The following is an 18,353-nucleotide window of genomic DNA, read 5'->3' on the forward strand; positions in this document are numbered from 1 at the left end:
CTTGACTATATTGAGAATAAATAGCTTTGTTAAAATTTTTATTGCCCTGTTCTTAGCGTATTTTAACTACATAATCATCAATTAACATCGGAAATTTACCCACATTTTTCAATTCATTACGTTCATGAATGATTTTATTTCATAACAATCTACATGTTTTACACAAAAAATCATTTTCTTTTATAAAAGCAAAAAAAGCTTCACATATAGCTCGATGGATATTTAAAATTACCACAACGTTTTTTATGTTTTTAAAAGAAATTTTTACAGTACAATTGGAAAACCATATTAATTATATAATGCACTTGAATTTTTCACTGATATTATATATCTCGATGGCACATACAAGATGTAAGTGAACTGAAAGAAGACACTCAGTCGAATGATGAATTTGCTTCTAAGTAACATATGAATATGCATTGAAAATCTGTCAAAACTATAATCATCTAGTCTACAGTTATTTAGGTACCTTTACATTATAGGTAGTTATATAGAAACTCGAAAACTATATAGTAATCTAGTCTATAGTCATTAAGGTTCTTTTAAATGTAAACTTGATGAGGTTTAATTTATTTAATGGGGTAGTTAGCAACTTGAAGAAAAATAAGTCGATCAGAATTTGTGACCTTCACTGGAAGTGATTTACAGCATTTAATTATTGAGGATTAAGATTGTATTATAATAAAGGTATAATAACCCTCGCTTCGCTCGTAATAATTCCATTCGAGACAAGAATCTACTTTCCCTCACTTTCTTTTTAGCTAGTCATGGTTCAAGCCGTGGCCGCTAGGTGCACCCCAAAAGTTGGCTACGAGACACTATACCTTTAGCAATCTGCCTGTACTCATTTCTATCTAGCGTCTATGCATTGCTGTTCGCTGGTGACTACTAACTGGTCTATACGTCTATATAGTGGCACAGTATGTATAGTGATAGACGTTCCCCTGATTAATTGCAAGCACAGCAGCGATAGGTATAGTCAGAGATTTCGTGACTCGCAAGAGGACGGACGAGTTACAACTCGTCGCATCTCTACTCGTCGCCCACGCAGTGTTCTTCACTCACACCAGCGAAGACACGCATTATATCATAATAAAAACAATATCTTCGTGGGATAGTCATAACAAATTCTCTCGTGTTTAAACATTATCATTGTGGAGTTTAACGTATACGAGAAAGACAAAATCTCGCTTTGTGCCCCACCATCGTCGTGTTAGTCGTCCATTGTGAGACTTGTTACACGATATAGAGTGTGAACGAGTGCCAGCAAGCAACAATCCGAGGCACAGCAGAGCGCAAAAATAAAAATGGAAATGCTCTGACGGTGGGAGAAAAGTACCTCGCATAAGACTGAAACAAAGGAGATACATGGAGGATGATGGCCCTTGCAAAGGAGAGCTGATACATGGGGTATGTTAACGTAGTCGAAAGGTTATTCGTAACTTTTTCGCTTTCTCTCTCGTGATACAGATCGATTAACGGACAAGTTATTCAAATGCGTTTAATCGCTTTTTTGCCATTGCGACAGATAGTACTTTTACAAAGTCGCGTTGCTGAGTCTGCTTTGTCCTGAAAAACCAATGTATCTACCAGTTGCCAAGTGAAACTTTATCAGGAAGAGAAAGAGGAAGGAATACTAGAAGAGAGGAAAGAGTTTATTCAACTGTATATGGTAATCAACGGATTAACTGGTAAAGATGGCTGAAGTTGATCCAGAGACCCTGCTTGAATGGCTGAGCATGGGTCAAGGTGATGAAAGAGACATGCAGCTCATCGCTTTGGAACAGCTTTGTATGCTGCTCCTCATGTCTGATAATGTTGATCGTTGTTTTGAAAGGTAAGTTAGACCATTATTATTGTACTTCAGAAATTGAATAAATATTTGTTCTATTCCTGTAGCTGTCCACCAAGAACATTCTTGCCAGCATTGTGTCGTATATTCTTGGATGAGTTGGCTCCTGATAGTGTACTGGAAGTTACAGCTAGAGCTATCACTTACTACTTGGATGTCTCAGCTGAGTGTACAAGACGTGTGGTAGCTATGGAAGGTGCTATTAAGGCTATTTGCAGTCGTCTTTCCTGTGCCGGACTTGGGTCAAGAGCAAGCCGTGATCTAGCCGAACAGTGCATAAAGGTATATGTGTGTTATTAGGTTATCTGATAGAGATTAGACATTTGTTTTAACTCTTTCAACTAATTTAAGTGAGTGGTATTGTCATATTTTTGAAGATAAGAGTGGGGATATGATTTATGAAATTAATCATAAAGTATTAACAGTTTTTCTTATTTTTGTATTCTGCTTAAGTTTTTGCAATTAAAAATAAATAAATTTATTATTATTTGTGTTCTGAATTTAGATAAGCAATTGATATATTTTCTTATTATCAATTCTTAAGTGCTTCCGTACCTTTCTCGTTCCTGTCGTAACAAATTTTATTATTGCACAATATGAAGTCAATTTAAAGCTTATTTAAAATTCAGCATGTTAATGTAAAATAGAGCATATATTTCATTGTGATAAAAAGTTATCTTTGTACTACATTTATGTTTAAATAATAAAATTGTTATTACCAATGTAATTTTACGAATAATAACTTTGAATAAGTATGATTTTAGAATTTGCGTTAACAAAACAAGGAATTACAAACATTAAATTGATACATTATATAATTATTTTTTGAATAGTTTTTTATTTAGGATAAAACCATCAATAAAAAAATCCAAACTCATGTAAATGCTAAATTTTATTTTGCAGGTTTTAGAACTGGTCTGCGCTCGAGAAGCCGGGGCAGTTTTCGAAGCAGGTGGATTGTCCTGTGCGTTATCCTTCATCCGAGAACATGGAGCACAAGTGCACCGTGATACATTGCATTCGGCTATGGCTGTAGTTTCACGTCTTTGTGGCAAAGTCGAACCTCAAGATAAAACATTACCTGACTGTGTGGAAGCTCTTTCAACTTTACTACGTCATGAAGATGCTCACGTTGCCGATGGAGCTTTGAGGTGTTTTGCATCATTAGCTGATAGATTCTCAAGAAGAGGTACTGATCCTGCTCCTCTGGCGAGCAATGGTTTGGTTTCAGAGCTTCTGTATAGGTATTGTATAACTTTATCTTAAATAATAAACATATAGAGAGATTTTCATATAAAACAGATTATTGTTCAACTTTATTAGAAAAAATTAATGTTTTATTTTTAATTTTTCTACAGACTATCCAATGCTGCCGGACCAGCTTCGTCAGTAAGCACAACACCAGGCAACACAAAAGCACCATCGACACCAAGCGTCACAGCAACGAATATTCCAGCACCTGAAGCCAAATCTTGTGCCTCTGTTTCAACTATCATTAGTCTCTTGTCAACTCTTTGCCGAGGCTCCGCTTCGATCACGCATGACCTCCTACGCTCTGAATTACCGGATGCAATCGAGAAGGCGTTGAAGGGCGACGAACGTTGTGCCCTTGACTCGATGCGTCTCGTCGATCTATTGTTAGTTCTTCTATTTGAAGGTCGTTCAGCTTTGGGTCGTGCTAACACTAGTAGTTGCTCTTCCGGACCTCTGTTACCGCGGTTAAGAAGGTTGGACAGTGCAGGAGAGAAAACGCACCGACAGCTGATCGATTGCATAAGATCAAAGGACACGGACGCACTCATCGATGCCATCGAATCTGGTGGCATTGAGGTCAATTTCATGGATGACGTGGGTCAGACATTGCTTAACTGGGCCTCGGCATTCGGTACCCAAGAGATGGTTGAGTACCTCTGCGCAAAAGGAGCTGATGTCAATAAAGGTCAACGCTCATCCAGTCTTCATTATGCCGCTTGTTTTGGCAGACCGGCCATTGCCAAGGTTCTATTAAGATATGGCGCTAATCCTGATCTGCGCGACGAAGATGGTAAAACACCACTAGACAAAGCCAGAGAACGCGTAGACGAAGGTCATCGCGAGGTCGCAGCTATATTGCAATCTCCGGGAGAATGGATGCTACCGCCACCAGGACACGATGACCGCAAACTCGAGAATGACATCAAAGAGTTCACCGAACCCAAAGGTGATCCGGAGATGGCACCTGTATATCTTAAAAGACTTTTGCCGGTGTTCTGTCAGACTTTCCAGTCAACCATGTTGCCTAGCGTGAGAAAAGCAAGTCTTAGTCTTATTCGCAAGATGGTTCATTACATACAGCCAGATCTTCTCGTTGAAACCTGTGGAGCTGATAAAACTAATGGATATGGAGCTATGCTCGTTGAAGTCATCGCCAATGTGCTTGACAACGAGGTAGGTGGTATATCGATTGTTTCCGTGGTTCAGAGGTTCTCGGGGATTTGTTGATTTTTATGCTTTGTTCTATAAAGAAATAAATAGTGGTTATAAAAGCAGGTTAGAATTGTGAACAATGATTTTTTCATGATCTTGAAAAATATTTTTATGGTAGAAATTTTCCAATTATTACCATGTTATATGAAACGATGTTTAAATCTTTTTATAATTAGAATTGATGCTATGTAGATGACAACTAAATTGATTGAAACAATTGTCAAGAAGTATAAGACGATAAACTTCTAATTGAATCTTAATGCAGAGTTTTATTGAAAGTCATAAACAAGTTATTTTAAATTTCATATACATTATTGCAATATTTCGCATGTTAATATTTTCTAAAATCTTGTGCAAGTTCTTAAATGATCATTCCGACCCAATTAAAGTAATTAGAAAAGAACAAAGCCGAAAATCTGCAGTCACTGACCGAGTTTCTCTAAAAGTTGTCTTAAGATTACGAGGAAAGTGTTGAATTGAAGATGAATTGTCGGCAGGACGAGTTCGATTATAGTAAGAGTTGCCCACCGGCGCCGCCACTTCCCGACACATTAATCGGGCCGAAAATGCCGCGCAAGCTTAGCCAGTTCTACATTCTCGTCAAGACGGTAACGTCCGTCCCAGAAAAAAATCGAATTACAATCTTTTGTTTAATATATTTTTTTTTGTGGCTCTTTGTTTAATATTCACATTTATCTCTTAACACCGAGCTAACTCGAACAGACCTCGTCATGCTTTTTCGATTCATTAAGGAGAGTAATAAAAAAGCTCATTGGAAATTCTATTTACTTTTAATTGTTCTGAGCTAACCAAAGACACGTTTTGTATTTGTTTGGCATTTTGTTTTATTTGTTGAGTTGTTGACGAACTGTTCCATGCGATTCCATGTGTTTCAAATTTTTATTTGTTTGTTACGATATCGCCGATAAAAACGATAAACCATTTACCATTTTTTATGCCCATTGACCTACTGATAGATTGAAGGGTCGACTGCCGACATTACGATTTATCAAGTGTTACTTACATTGTACATTTTACATGATGGATATGCTTGAACCAGTTTTACAGAATTTGTTAATATTTTGAATTCTGTAACTTTGTAATTTTCTTGTTTATATATCAGCTAACGAGTGAAAATAAAAAATTGGCCTTTCGGTTTTTAATTCTTTTTGTTATCGATATTATTGATCGAGTATTTTATACAATTATAAATATATTTTATAACAAAAAGAGATAGTTAATTATTCATACTTCGCTTTTCAAATTGATATTCAATGAGCAAAGCTACTTGTAACTATTTTCTTCTTTTTTCGAGGGGAGAAAAGTCAGTTTTGGGTCATGAAACTCAAAAAGAAAATCAACCTAAAATTACGTCACTCCATTATATAGACATCACTAGCTCGGAAAGAAAAACGATAGAGAAATGTGAAACTGGATCATGCACTCCCAAAAGCCATTTATCTACTAGTCTCTCTCTCTCTCTCTCGCTCTCTCTCTCGCTCTCACTCTCTCTCTCTCGCTCTCCCTCTCTCTCTCTCGCTCTCCCTCTCTCTCTCGCTCTCCCTCTCTCTCTCTCGCTCTCCCTCTCTCTCTCGCTCTCTCTCTCTCTGTCTCTCTGTCTCTCTCTCTCTCTCTCTCTCTCATATACAATATTTTTTTCACGTCCTTTAATTCCAACAACAACATCTTATAAAAAGAAAAGAAATTGACCTTTTTTAAATTTCCATTAAATAGGAAGACGAGGATGGTCACTTAGTAGTACTACAGATGATTCAAGACTTGATGATCAAAGGCAAAGATGAATTCCTGGAACATTTTGCACGTTTGGGAGTTTTCTCAAAGGTAGGTCAGTTGGCTGGCTCTCAAGAAACGCCACCAGAGCCGGAGCTTGAACCAACGGCTGCAGCAGCTGTTGCCGCAGGACATGAAGAGCAAAAACTCGAAGATGCCAAGGAATTACTCATCGGCAAAGCTTATCACTGGAGAGATTGGTGTATTTGTCGTGGTAGAGATTGCTTATATGTCTGGTCTGATGCCGCGGCATTGGAGTTATCAAATGGAAGCAACGGATGGTTTCGATTTATCTTGGATGGCAAACTTGCGACTATGTACTCCAGCGGCAGTCCCGAAGGTGGCACCGATACTACAGGTAGTAGTGGCGTTTCAAAATTTTCTTTATTTCATTGTCTTTTATTTTGTCAAATGGGTGTCTGATTGGTCTGCGGATTTTAGTTTGATAAATATTTGTTTTTACAACATTTGAGTGTATTCATGATTTTCATAGTAAAAAATATTAGATTAATAATCCAAGTTGTTTATTGATTGTTCATTATGATCGAACGAACAATTTGCATTTGAAATTATCATATTAAATATTAAAAACATGCGCTTTAGTAATTGTATATAGAATTGAGAAATCATTAGAACAAAAAGAAATTCCTACCGCTTCGATTTCATTATATCACTTCAATGCTGGAATAGATTTAAATACGTAATTAAATCAAGCATGATTTCATTCAAGCAATTGTGCAGTAGATACGTAACAATGAAAAAAAGATGCAGCGTTTTCACAAATCTGCATCTTTTTTATCAGTTTTGAAGATATCAAATTAAAAAGTTGGTCTTGCTCGTGCATAAAAAAATCTCAGTTGCATAATTAAAATAAAACAAAAAGAAATCCTCTCTCTCTTGTCCTCTCTCAACCGATCACTTATACGTCGGTGACAAAGTCGTCGAATGTGTTTAAAAAATTTAAATTTTAAAAAACATGGAAGCTCGTAGGAGGAGAAAAAAAATAAAGTAACATGTATGTGTTTTGTCGACTGTCTGCAGGAAAGGGAGGGAGGAACACCGAGTCTCTAACTACTGAAGGTAGGTATACTATTGCCGCTTATAAAAAACACACAGTTACGTAATACACGAATTAATCAACACTATCATCATTATCATTGCCAAGCAAAAATGAAGAAATTACGGGTACCAAAGATTTTGGTGATTCAAGAACGAGAGGGTTTTAACCTAGATTCTCATGTTTCAGAAAATCGTGGCGAGTTTCTGGAGAAGTTGCAGCGTGCTAGAAGTCAAGTGAAGCCTAATTCGGAAAGCCAACCGATTCTGTCGAGACCTGGAGCTACGAGGCTGGTTATTGGTAATTGGGCGCTGTCGAGTAAAAAGGAAAGCGAATTGATTATTCACAATAGTGATGGACAACAACAGGCGACTATTCTTCGGGAAGATTTGCCTGGTTTCATTTTTGAATCCAACAGGGGTACTAAGCATTCTTTTACCGCAGAGACTAGTTTAGGTAAGTTATTTTTGCGAGCTCGTGGTTTTCTTTCTTATAAATACATTACTTCCGGCAAATGACGCAATAAAAAATACTTTATTATTTTATTTTAGGTCCCGAATTTGCAGCTGGCTGGGCAGGTAAACGCGGCAAGCGTTTACGTTCAAAAATCGAGGCGATCAAGCAAAAAGTTCGTAGTCAAGCGCAAGAGATCTACGAATTGTACTTTAAGGCAGCTCAAGCTAAACCACGCGGTGTCGTAGCTAAACTTGCAGCAATAGTTACACAAGTCGAGAAAGCTTGTATGCGTCAACAACAACAACCAAGTAGTCGCGAATGGCGTACGATGTTACAGAATGCATTGGACGAGTTGAAAATGTTGTTAAACGAAGAAGGAAAAGTATCAGCATACGAGTTACACTCTAGTGGATTGATACAAGCATTACTCGCGTTATTGGCTGCACCATCGCATACTAGTGCTCAACAATTGTCACCCAGAATGAACAAGTTGAGGTTGCAGAGAATTGCTGTGTTTAAGAGTTGCTTTCAGTCGAAAGACAATGCCAAAGGTGATAATTTTGCAAAAGTTTTAGTGCAAAAACTTATCTCAGTGTTAGAGTCCATTGAGAAACTGCCGGTTTATCTTTACGATACACCTGGTTCTGGATATGGATTGCAGGTGAATGTTAGAAAGATTTTTAGATGTCAGTTTATTATAAAATTGTAACAAATAATCATTAATTTAAATGTTTTCTTATAGATCTTAACAAGGCGACTAAGGTTTAGATTAGAAAAAGCTTCTGGTGAGAGTGCGTTAATTGATCGAACAGGTAGAAATTTAAAAATGGAGCCTTTAAGCACTGTCCAGCAACTAGAAAACCATCTGTTGAAGATGGTTGCAAAGCAATGGCACGATCATGATAGAACAACCTTTAGCTTCGTGAAGAAACTGAAAGATGGCAACAAAATAAGTTTCAAATATCAACACGATTTTGATGAGAACGGTTTGATCTTTTGGATAGGAACGAATGCCAAGTATGTAATGAATTATTTCCATAATTAGTCATCTTGAAGATTTTAAAGAAGTAACTTAATATAATTATCTTTTCTTTAGAACTAGCCCAGAATGGGTAAATCCTGCACAATACGGTCTCGTAGTGGTAACATCAAGTGACGGCCGTAACTTGCCATATGGTCACCTGGAAGATATATTGAGTCGCGACGCATCGGCAATGAATTGTCATACGAACGATGATAAACGCGCGTGGTTTTCCGTCGATCTTGGTGTGTGGATTATACCAACGGCCTACACTCTCCGCCACGCTCGCGGTTACGGCAAGAGTGCCTTGAGAAATTGGATGCTTCAAGCATCAAGAGACGGTGCCAATTGGACAACTCTGTACACCCACGTTGACGATTGTTCACTAAACGAACCCGGAAGTACTTTTACGTGGACATTCGAGCCACCAACAACATGCGAAGATGCCCAAGGATGGAGGCATTTGAGATTACAGCAGACTGGAAAGAATGCATCAGGACAAACACATTACCTATCGGTTTCGGGTTTCGAAGTTTACGGCGAAGTGATGGGAGTTTGTGAAGATCTCGGTAGAGCTGCCAAAGAAGCTGAAGCTTGCGTGAGAAGACAGAGACGATTGATTAGATCGCAAGTATTGCGACATTTAGTCGCTGGAGCGAGAGTTGCTCGTGGTTTGGACTGGAAGTGGAGAGATCAAGATGGTATACCGCCTGGTGAGGGTACTGTTACCGGAGAGTTGCATAATGGATGGATCGATGTGACTTGGGACAATGGATGCTCAAACTCATATCGCATGGGTGCCGAAGGGAAGTATGACTTGAGATTGGTCTCTACCGGTGGAAGTAATAGCATTGAATCCAGCGATGCTTCTAAATCGAAGAATGGAAATGGCGTGCTAACCGGTCGCAAATCTAACAGCACACCGAGTCTTCCAGATTACTGCACTGATCCTAGTATTAGATGTTCGGTTGCATTGTCTGATCAGGCGGCTAGTGCTGACAATCTCGCGGCAAAGGTAAGTTTTGAATAAGCCCAGTATAACACACGAGCTAAAGGTTAACAAATTATGCTTGAATTTGTAGCAAGCAGCAGAGTCGATAGCTGAAAGTGTCCTGTCAGTTACCTGTGCCGAAGCTGTGGTATCAGTCACCGGTGAAAGCGGCGTCAACTCGTCTGGCGAACTCTCAGTTGTGCTTCATCCAAGACCTGATACTGCTGCTGTTACTAGCGATTTGGCTACGATCGTTGAAAGTTTGGCTTTTAATAGCGAATGTTCATCCACTACTGCTTCGACTAATGGAAATAGTAACAGAACTTCCAACAGCTCAAAACCTTTACTGTCATCTCTACGCGGAAATAAGGTATGTATTAGTATTTTCAATATTTACTAATGCAGTTTGGTTACATTTATATTTTTACTTGTAATTTAGCCTACAAGTGGTTTCTTAAGTCTCGAAGCCGAAGTGCTCGATCGTATGCGCGAAGGAGCTGATCGTTTGCGCAACAACACTAACAGTTTCCTAAGCAGCGAGTTGCTTGGTCTTGTACCCGTACGTATTAATGTTTCGGGTGAACCAGACGACGGTTCAATGCGCATAAGACCTGCGCCACGAAGTCACGCTGCTGCTGCTGCTGCTGCTGCTACCGTTGCTGCAGCTGCTGGTGCTGCTGATGGTGAGTTTTTTATTTAGTGGTAATCATAGGCTAACAAAGGTGATATTTTACGGGTGGGTGTAGGTATTGTTTGCGAATCACAATGTATATTACGAAAATTAATTTAAAAATCATTTTTACTTATGTAGTTGCGGGGAATTGTAAAATAAAAAACATTTTTTGGGGGATGTACTGAAATATAAGCACATGTACACTCTGCACCATCGATCACGTGTGATTCACTTTAATAAATCGCATCAAAATGCACGCCTCACACTCATATAATAACATTCACCAGGCTCAATAGATTGCTGTCCAAGAGATAAGGATGCTTCTGGTTCATCGAGTTCAGCTGCCCCGACTGTTGTCACCACCAATCCTATGTCCGTGTCTGTGCCAAATCTTGCTTGTAGTGATGCTTCTAACAACACACTTGAGCCTGTTGCGGCATCTGGCCTACTCGAAACTTTCGCTGCTATGGCGCGCAGAAGGAACCTTGGTGCGTAAAATTTGGAGTTCCTTTTTTTCTTCTTTAGTTCTTGTAGTGTTACTCTCAGAATCGATGGTTTTTTGGTAGTTTGTAAGTTAACTTTTTTTGGAGTCGGTTTCATATCATTGATATAGGATTTGAACCACGGATAAATTACTGTTTCTTTAAAATAATATGATGACAGTAATAATAACAATAATTATTACATCGAAATTGTAGGTCCAGGAACAAGTCAGCATATTTCTTCGAACACTAACTCCGGTTCGAATTCTCGAGGCTCGAATCCAGTATCCAGCCTCGTTCGTCTTGCGCTGAGTTCTAATTTCCCAGGTGGCCTTCTTGGTACCGCGCAGTCCTATCCTAGTTTAACCAGCAGCAGTCAGATTCCTGGTACAACCACTTGCTCTGGTAGCAGTGGTCTTGGTCAAGCGCTCACCATGTCGCTAACAAGTACAAGTAGTGACAGCGAATTAGTTAGTTTGGAAGAATTTCTCGAAGCTTGCGGCGAAGTTGCTGCTTCGGGTGTGGGTGGTGTTCGAGGTGGTGGTGGACCGACGCTTTTAACCGAATTGGAAGATGATGAGGATGGTGTTTTAGCTGAGGAAGAAGACGATAACGATGAGAATGATGAGCAGGTTAATTAAATAATAATTAAAAATGATCGTTGATTTTCGAGTATGAATAATTTTAGATAATTTTCGTTTCAATTTTGAAGGAGGTTGATGATGATGAAGAAAATGAAGAAGAAGGCGGAGACGAAGGTGAATATCAAGACATGGTGGTTAGTCGCAACTTACTCGCTGCATTTATGGAAGAAGAAGCAGCGCTTCCTAGCACCAAGAAACGAGCTTGGGATGATGAGTTTGTACTGAAACGCCAATTCTCTGCTTTGATTCCTGCTTTCGATCCACGACCTGGTAGAACAAATGTCAATCAAGTAAGCGAAATATTCTGAGAAAATGTATGTTAATTATTATGAATAAATAATAATATGTATATTTTTCTCTTTATTTCTTTTATCAACAGACAACAGATCTGGAAATTCCACCACCGGGCAATGAACCTCGTTTACCTGCAAATGCTGCAACTTCAGCTAGTACAGGGCCAAAACTCTCACTTTCTCTTAAAGGACCAGGCCTACCAGGTGTTCCCGACGTTGAGATTCCTTTAACTGATGCTCATACAAGTATTTTCCAATCTGTACAACAACTAATGCAACTGACTGAGTTGGGCAGCAAACAGGAGAAACTTAGAAGAATATGGGAACCAATTTACACGTAAGATTTAATTTTATACAATGTTTTCAGCAGCAGTAACAAAAGAATGACAGCTTTTTTTCGTATTTAACGTTACAGTATTATCTACAAAGAAGCCAAAGACGATGGATCATCAGGCCGTGCAACACCGATTGTTAATCTCCAGACACGTTGTAATAATCATAATTCAAACGGCTGTACAGTCGAAGATGTACTACAGCTTCTTCGTCATGTCTATGTATTGGGTACAAAGACCGGTGGTACAGATAGTTTGAACAATAGTAGAACATCGCAAACAAGTTACGACGAGGAGATAGAACACAGTTGGGTCCATCCGGACGATTTCACTTCCAAGAAAATCACCAACAAGATCTCTCAGCAAATTCAAGATCCTCTGGCACTTGCAGCTGGAGCTCTACCAAGTTGGTGTGAAGAATTGGCAAGGAGCTGTCCTTTCCTTTTGCCGTTCGAAACTCGCAGGTTATACTTCAGCTGCACCGCTTTCGGAGCTTCGCGATCAATTGTTTGGCTTCAAACGCAAAGGGATGCTGTTCTTGAGAGACAGCGAGCACCTGGATTGAGTCCTAGACGCGATGACGTACACGAGTTCAGGGTTGGAAGATTGAAGCACGAAAGAGTCAGTGTGCCAAGAGGTGACAAGCTTCTAGATTGGGCCGAACAGGTTTTGAAGGTAAATAGTACAACAAAAAATAATAAAAGTATTCAAAATGGTATTTAATATCACCTTTCGTTGCTTGTTTTCAGATTCATGCAAACCGCAAAAGTATCTTAGAAGTTGAATTCGTCGGTGAAGAGGGTACAGGATTAGGTCCTACCCTTGAGTTCTTTGCTCTCGTAGCAGCGGAGCTTCAGCGCAAGGATCTCGGTTTATGGCTGTGTGACGACGAGGATCCTCATCTGGAAAGTGACAATCGATCTGAGGTGGTCAGCCACGAGCGCATGCGTTCAGCTGGTTTCTATGTGACCCGGCCAAGTGGATTATTTCCTGCACCGTTACCTCAGAATTCAGAAGCCTGTGAAAAATCGTGCAGATACTATTGGTTCTTAGGCGTGTTCCTCGCCAAGGTCCTGCAGGACAATAGACTGGTTGACCTGCCATTATCGAGGCCATTCTTAAAACTCATGTGCCGTGGTGACATCACTAACAATGTGAACGAAAGGATTGGATTATCCAGCTCAAACGTAACTACACAAGAAAGTATGTCGTCTAGTATGGCAAGCAGCTTCATCTCGGAAGAAGGAGAAACCGATGACAACAGAGATGGATTGAACTTGGAGCCTATACCTTGGTACGATGGCATCTTGGATATTAATGATCTTGTATTGGTAGATCCAGTACGTGGAGAGTTCCTCAAAGAAATACAGAGTCTCGTGTCGAAACGAGAACGAGCTATCTCGGAAGGTCATTCCTCATGCGCCGAAGATAGTCTCATGGGTGAAACATTGTACATCTCGCATTCATCGGGAGCTTCGGTGCCAATTGAAGATTTAGCGTTGTCCATGACTTACTCGCCAAGCTCAAAAGTTTATCATTATGAGCATGTTGAATTAAAAGAAAATGGTGTCGATATTCCTGTGACGATAGACAATGCCAAGGAGTACACTGAATTAACGCTCAACTATTGTTTTGATCGGGGTATCGCCAAACAAATGGAGGCATTCAGATCTGGTTTCTCAAAAGTCTTCCCCATGGAAAAGTTGTATGCCTTCAGTCCTGAGGAGATTAGGGCTATGCTTTGTGGGGAGCAGAATCCCGAATGGACCCGCGAGGATCTACTCAATTATACAGAACCAAAACTAGGATATACTCGTGAAAGGTAAATTTTACAGTACATTGCTTAATATGAAATTTAACTGATATAGTAGAAAAAAATTTTTAATTTACCGTAATTGAATACATAATAATTCGAAAATTCTTTCAGTCCTGGCTTTCAGCGATTCATCAATGTCCTATTATCACTCACTGGACCGGAGCGCAAAGCCTTCCTACAATTCGCCACAGGCTGTTCGGCTCTACCTCCAGGTGGTCTGTGCAACTTGCATCCACGACTCACGGTTGTGCGTAAGGTAGACGCTGGTTCTGGTGGCTATCCGTCGGTCAACACTTGCGTACATTATCTTAAACTACCTGAATATCCGACTGAAGAGATCCTGAAACAGCGACTCCTCGCGGCAACACGAGAACGAGGTTTTCATCTTAATTGAACGGCCTTACAAGCCATCCTGTTTTTGTATATCAGAATATAGATGTAGCCAATTGCCGAGGTTTTTAAATGCGATAGAGAGAATGCGAGAGAATGAGAAATAGAGAGAAAGAATGAGTGAGAGGACGAAAGAACATAGAGTGCGTCGAGTTTTGCGGGTGGTTTTTCTACGCTTGCGATTGTAAGACTCGTACTGTAGTCGATTTTTGTAAAGTAAAAAAGACATCAACTCCCCTATCCTTCTCAACACTAAGAAACTAATACTATGGCTTATCTTTTAACATTAGGATTTTACGTACAATTTGCTACGTATTTTTCGAACATTCAGCAAGTCAGTTGTGATTTAATTTACGCACTACCAGACCAAGTTTTTTGGAGCGGCTCAACATTTTTCATTGAAGGTACAGAGGGGTAAACAATTTTGATTAATATATAACGGCGAAACTTTATGAATGAAAACTGAAGAGTAGTTATCAATAGTTGCTACTCTTTCAACTTTGTAGATGAATTATTATGTAATTGAAAAATAAAATTGGAAAGACAAAAGTATATATACTTGCAGAAAAAAATAATCAACACTTCTAAAAAGGTGTGTTGTATACGGTGTGATTTAAAACAAATTATTAAAAAAGTGTGTGAGAGATATAGAGCGAATATTAACAACGTCGATAACAAATAGTTGCTATTTCTATGGTGTAAATTATAATTATATAATTATTATTACATTATTAATATTGTTGTAACAAGTTTTTGGGGGGAGAGAAGTGAAGAGTAAATGGATATACGTTATCGATAAAATACTATTATTTTTATTGTTACGATAAGTTAGTTTTGTAAGTAGTTTACATGTAAGTATGCATCCTTAGTCAAAGAAAAAAAAGTGAAATAGAAATATAGAAACTAACTTTTGTTAGCGTAAAAATATTATCGAGTTATGTGTGGACCATGAGTTTACATTGTCCCGTAATTAAACGAAAACAAAAAATATACAAAGTTGAGTACAATTCCTGGGCTTGATACAGAAAAATATTGTTTTTTTCTTAAATAACTCGTGATTTCACAATACTAATCCAGCAATACTGCAAAAATAATCTTTTAAAATAGTTATGAACTGTCTGCGCTAAGCTTAGTTCGTATTCATATATACATAAAAACGTCCGCGTTTCTTATTTAATATATTTCGATTAAAAGGATACTATTTGTAAAATTAAATTATTCTATTTTAAATACTGGTTGGTTTCTACTGTATCAAGTTTTAGGGAAAAAAATAAAACAAAATATATTACAAGTAATCATGTTTTTGTTATTGTTCGCAATAATTTAAAACGATAACTAACATAAAGTTTCACTACATGCAAGATTGATTTGATGTCAAGTGCCGCCTGAAATTAATTTCATAACTTCTTTCATTTTGTGCAGCTTTGAAAACAATTAACCTTTAGACGGCCAGGATTTCAAGGGGCATATCGCCCTCAGAAAACTAGTATAATGTTTAAATGTAATTATTTATCTTAATTACATTTTAATTTTTAATAACTTTCAAGGTCTTATATATAGCAGTTTTATTATATTTTTTCAGACAATATCTTGACATTAATTTCATAGCTCGAAAATGGTAAATTTACTTGTAACCATTTACCCATGAAGTACCAATAAAATATGAAGTTTTCCTCGAAAGTACTATTGACCCTCGCCTTCGACATGATATAATGTAAGTTTATTCGTATTAATTATCTTACACTTATTCACTAATTTTGCTCATATAAAATTTCATTTGTTTTATTAGTTTTTTTTTTATTTTTTTTTATTTTTACTATTTGCGGCAACGAGTGCAATGATGGAAGTGTTAAATAAAAACTTAGCTAAAGCAAACGTGTCCCTTGCGCTACTAAACAGTACTGTAGTTGCTCAAAACAAGGGCATTTAATAAGGGAATATTTTAGTAACATTAATATCGTTTGACGAAGACAAAATGGATTTCATATCAATATTTATAACTGAATTAATGAAAAATGTTAAACGCAGCCAATTTCGAAATCAAAATTGTCGAGGCAACATATTGTTGTTTTCCTTCTTAAATATTTCTCAACTTTTAATTATTCTATTGTTACATGTAGGGTACATTAAAAAATGTAGTTAGTAAGCATAAATTACAATTTTTGTATTATCGCTATCACCAATTAGTCGTGCAGCTAAAGTAAAAGAGTTGGTCTATAAATGTCTAAAAATTGGACCTTTTCAGTTCGGTCTATGAGTATGTATACAAGCTACATATAATAGCGAATAATTTTGCATTGAATGCAATACACAGAGTTTTCATTATGATCAATGAAATTCAACGTTAAGATGATCGATGTAGGAAAATAATACACAGCAACATTTTTACCTCTCTTTATTTGAAAAATCAATTGAACATGATGATTTACCGATCCGATAGTAGCAAGATTTTACAGATAAAAAGTGAATCTCTATAGCGACTTCATTGCTGCGCTTCGTCTGATGAGCTTTTTATTGTAGAAAGTACACTCGGCAGTTTCGAATAAAAAAATTGTGTTCGTCACAGTCTTCTCGGCTTAAAGTCATAACGGCTAATACCATGAGTGATAAAGTCATCTACAAGCTCAGACATATAAGTTTACAGTTTGATGTTACAGTATTGCACACTGTAAAAATTTTTCATCCTTAAAAAACAAGTATGAAACAATTATTGCACCTAACGACAGCACTTTCGAAAAATAATACCGCCTCGTCTTCATCTCCCGCCTAAAATTGATTCATGTATTATATTCTACATTTGAAAGCTTATGCAGTGCGGAAATGTTATTTGTCAGTCGTGTGAGTTGGAGTTAAATCGTCGGGTACAGAGGACAAACAAAATACGAGAGTGCACTTAATTACAAATATTTATTTAATTTATCCAGATTTCTTGACGACTGATCCTCGCTCATCCACTTTTCTTTCTCTTCTTATCGCACTTGCAAAGCGCGAAAAAGTCGCTCTCCTGTTGCTTCATACACTTGCCGTTTCCACGCTCTTCGCTCATGCATCGTTGTTGGCATCGCTTGTTGTCACAATCAGCTGACGCGACTAAAGCGTCGAGTCCAATAAATTATGATTTATTAATTCAATTGAAAAATAAAATGAGAAAAAGGAATTAACATAAAAGGAACATTAAATATTTGTTAAATTTATATCGCAGTTAAACATTAAACGCGCAAATATCAATGTTTTTTTATTGCAGAACTAAAAAAAGTCGTTTTGATATCATCGTGAAGATTTTGTTTTTATCTTAAAGTAATAATTCTTAAGAAGATCATTAACTTTCATTCTTTCAATCTCAATACCAATAAATTATACAGCGCAGCTACTTATGTGTAATACCTAATTTCTATAAAAAGTTGTTCAGGGCTTGTTCGATTCCTTGCGACTTCTACTCGAATTTAAGTTGAACGCTGTTTTACTTGAAAAATGTTTTTAGAAAAAGCCAAAGAATGAAGTTGATTGAAAAGCGCTCTACTTAAATTTGATTGTAGATCTCAAGAAAACAAATGGATCCTGAAACAAATTCTTTCTTTCACGTAGTCATTGAAAATCGTAGGCAGCGTCTGTATAAGTACAGTTGTGATTTCAAAACTCACAAAAATAAAACTTGAACTCACTTAAGATGCTTTCAAATGAAAAAAATTTTCTTAATGAAATCAAGTAATTTAACACTTCAATATGGACATTTTCGAATGTTTACTATTTATCTCGAAAACAGTAACATACATATTATAGAAAAATAGTTCAACTTTAAATGTTCCCATGGCAATCCCTATAATTATATTGTCTCAAGAGCAAATATGTATGCGAATATACGTACATTCCAAGATGGCAATTAGAATTATAAGTAAGAACACCAAGTAGAACCTCATCTTGTTGTAATAATACTATATCTTCGGAATGAAGTAAAATTATTAAGGTAGCCGGGCGATGTTCAACTATTATATACGCAAAAAGTAAAGAACAATTCAACTTAACAATTTAATTGTGATAATAAAAATTATTTATAATTTGAGCTCTATCATTCAAATTGGAAAAAATAAG

At 37.5% G+C, this 18,353-nt stretch overlaps 1 protein-coding gene and 1 long non-coding RNA gene across 9 annotated transcripts; one reads left to right on the forward strand and one right to left on the reverse strand.

The window, feature by feature from the left end:
• Positions 1–883: 883 nt before the first annotated feature.
• LOC131669694 (E3 ubiquitin-protein ligase HECTD1) lies at positions 884–15,906 on the forward strand. 8 transcript variants are annotated; one of them, XM_058944763.1, is made up of 21 exons: positions 884–1,410; positions 1,529–1,837; positions 1,900–2,134; positions 2,756–3,096; positions 3,211–4,279; positions 4,816–4,926; positions 6,053–6,470; positions 7,151–7,189; positions 7,356–7,622; positions 7,718–8,289; positions 8,365–8,639; positions 8,719–9,658; positions 9,726–10,004; positions 10,074–10,317; positions 10,595–10,795; positions 11,006–11,421; positions 11,502–11,723; positions 11,813–12,063; positions 12,142–12,733; positions 12,808–13,880; positions 13,986–15,906. In XM_058944763.1, the coding sequence occupies exons 2-21, from the start codon at positions 1,698–1,700 to the stop codon at positions 14,266–14,268; spliced, it is 7,968 nt and encodes a 2,655-aa protein (XP_058800746.1). In that variant the 5' UTR covers positions 884–1,410; positions 1,529–1,697; the 3' UTR covers positions 14,269–15,906. The 8 variants fall into 8 exon arrangements, with proteins under 8 accessions (XP_058800746.1, XP_058800747.1, XP_058800749.1 ...); XM_058944764.1 differs by having other exon boundaries at positions 1,533–1,837; XM_058944766.1 differs by having other exon boundaries at positions 7,718–8,283; positions 13,986–15,905.
• Positions 15,907–17,152: 1,246 nt separating this feature from the next.
• LOC131669738 (uncharacterized) lies at positions 17,153–18,239 on the reverse strand. Its single transcript, XR_009302390.1, has 2 exons — positions 18,130–18,239; positions 17,153–17,354 (listed from the first exon to the last, which is right to left on the reverse strand). It is a non-coding gene; the product is annotated as an uncharacterized LOC131669738 (long non-coding RNA).
• Positions 18,240–18,353: the final 114 nt, after the last annotated feature.

The sequence above is a fragment of the Phymastichus coffea genome, unplaced genomic scaffold, assembly GCF_024137745.1.
Source record: "Phymastichus coffea isolate CEN01 unplaced genomic scaffold, Cenicafe_Pcof_1.1 PCOF00096, whole genome shotgun sequence".
Lineage (NCBI taxonomy): Eukaryota > Metazoa > Arthropoda > Insecta > Hymenoptera > Eulophidae > Phymastichus > Phymastichus coffea.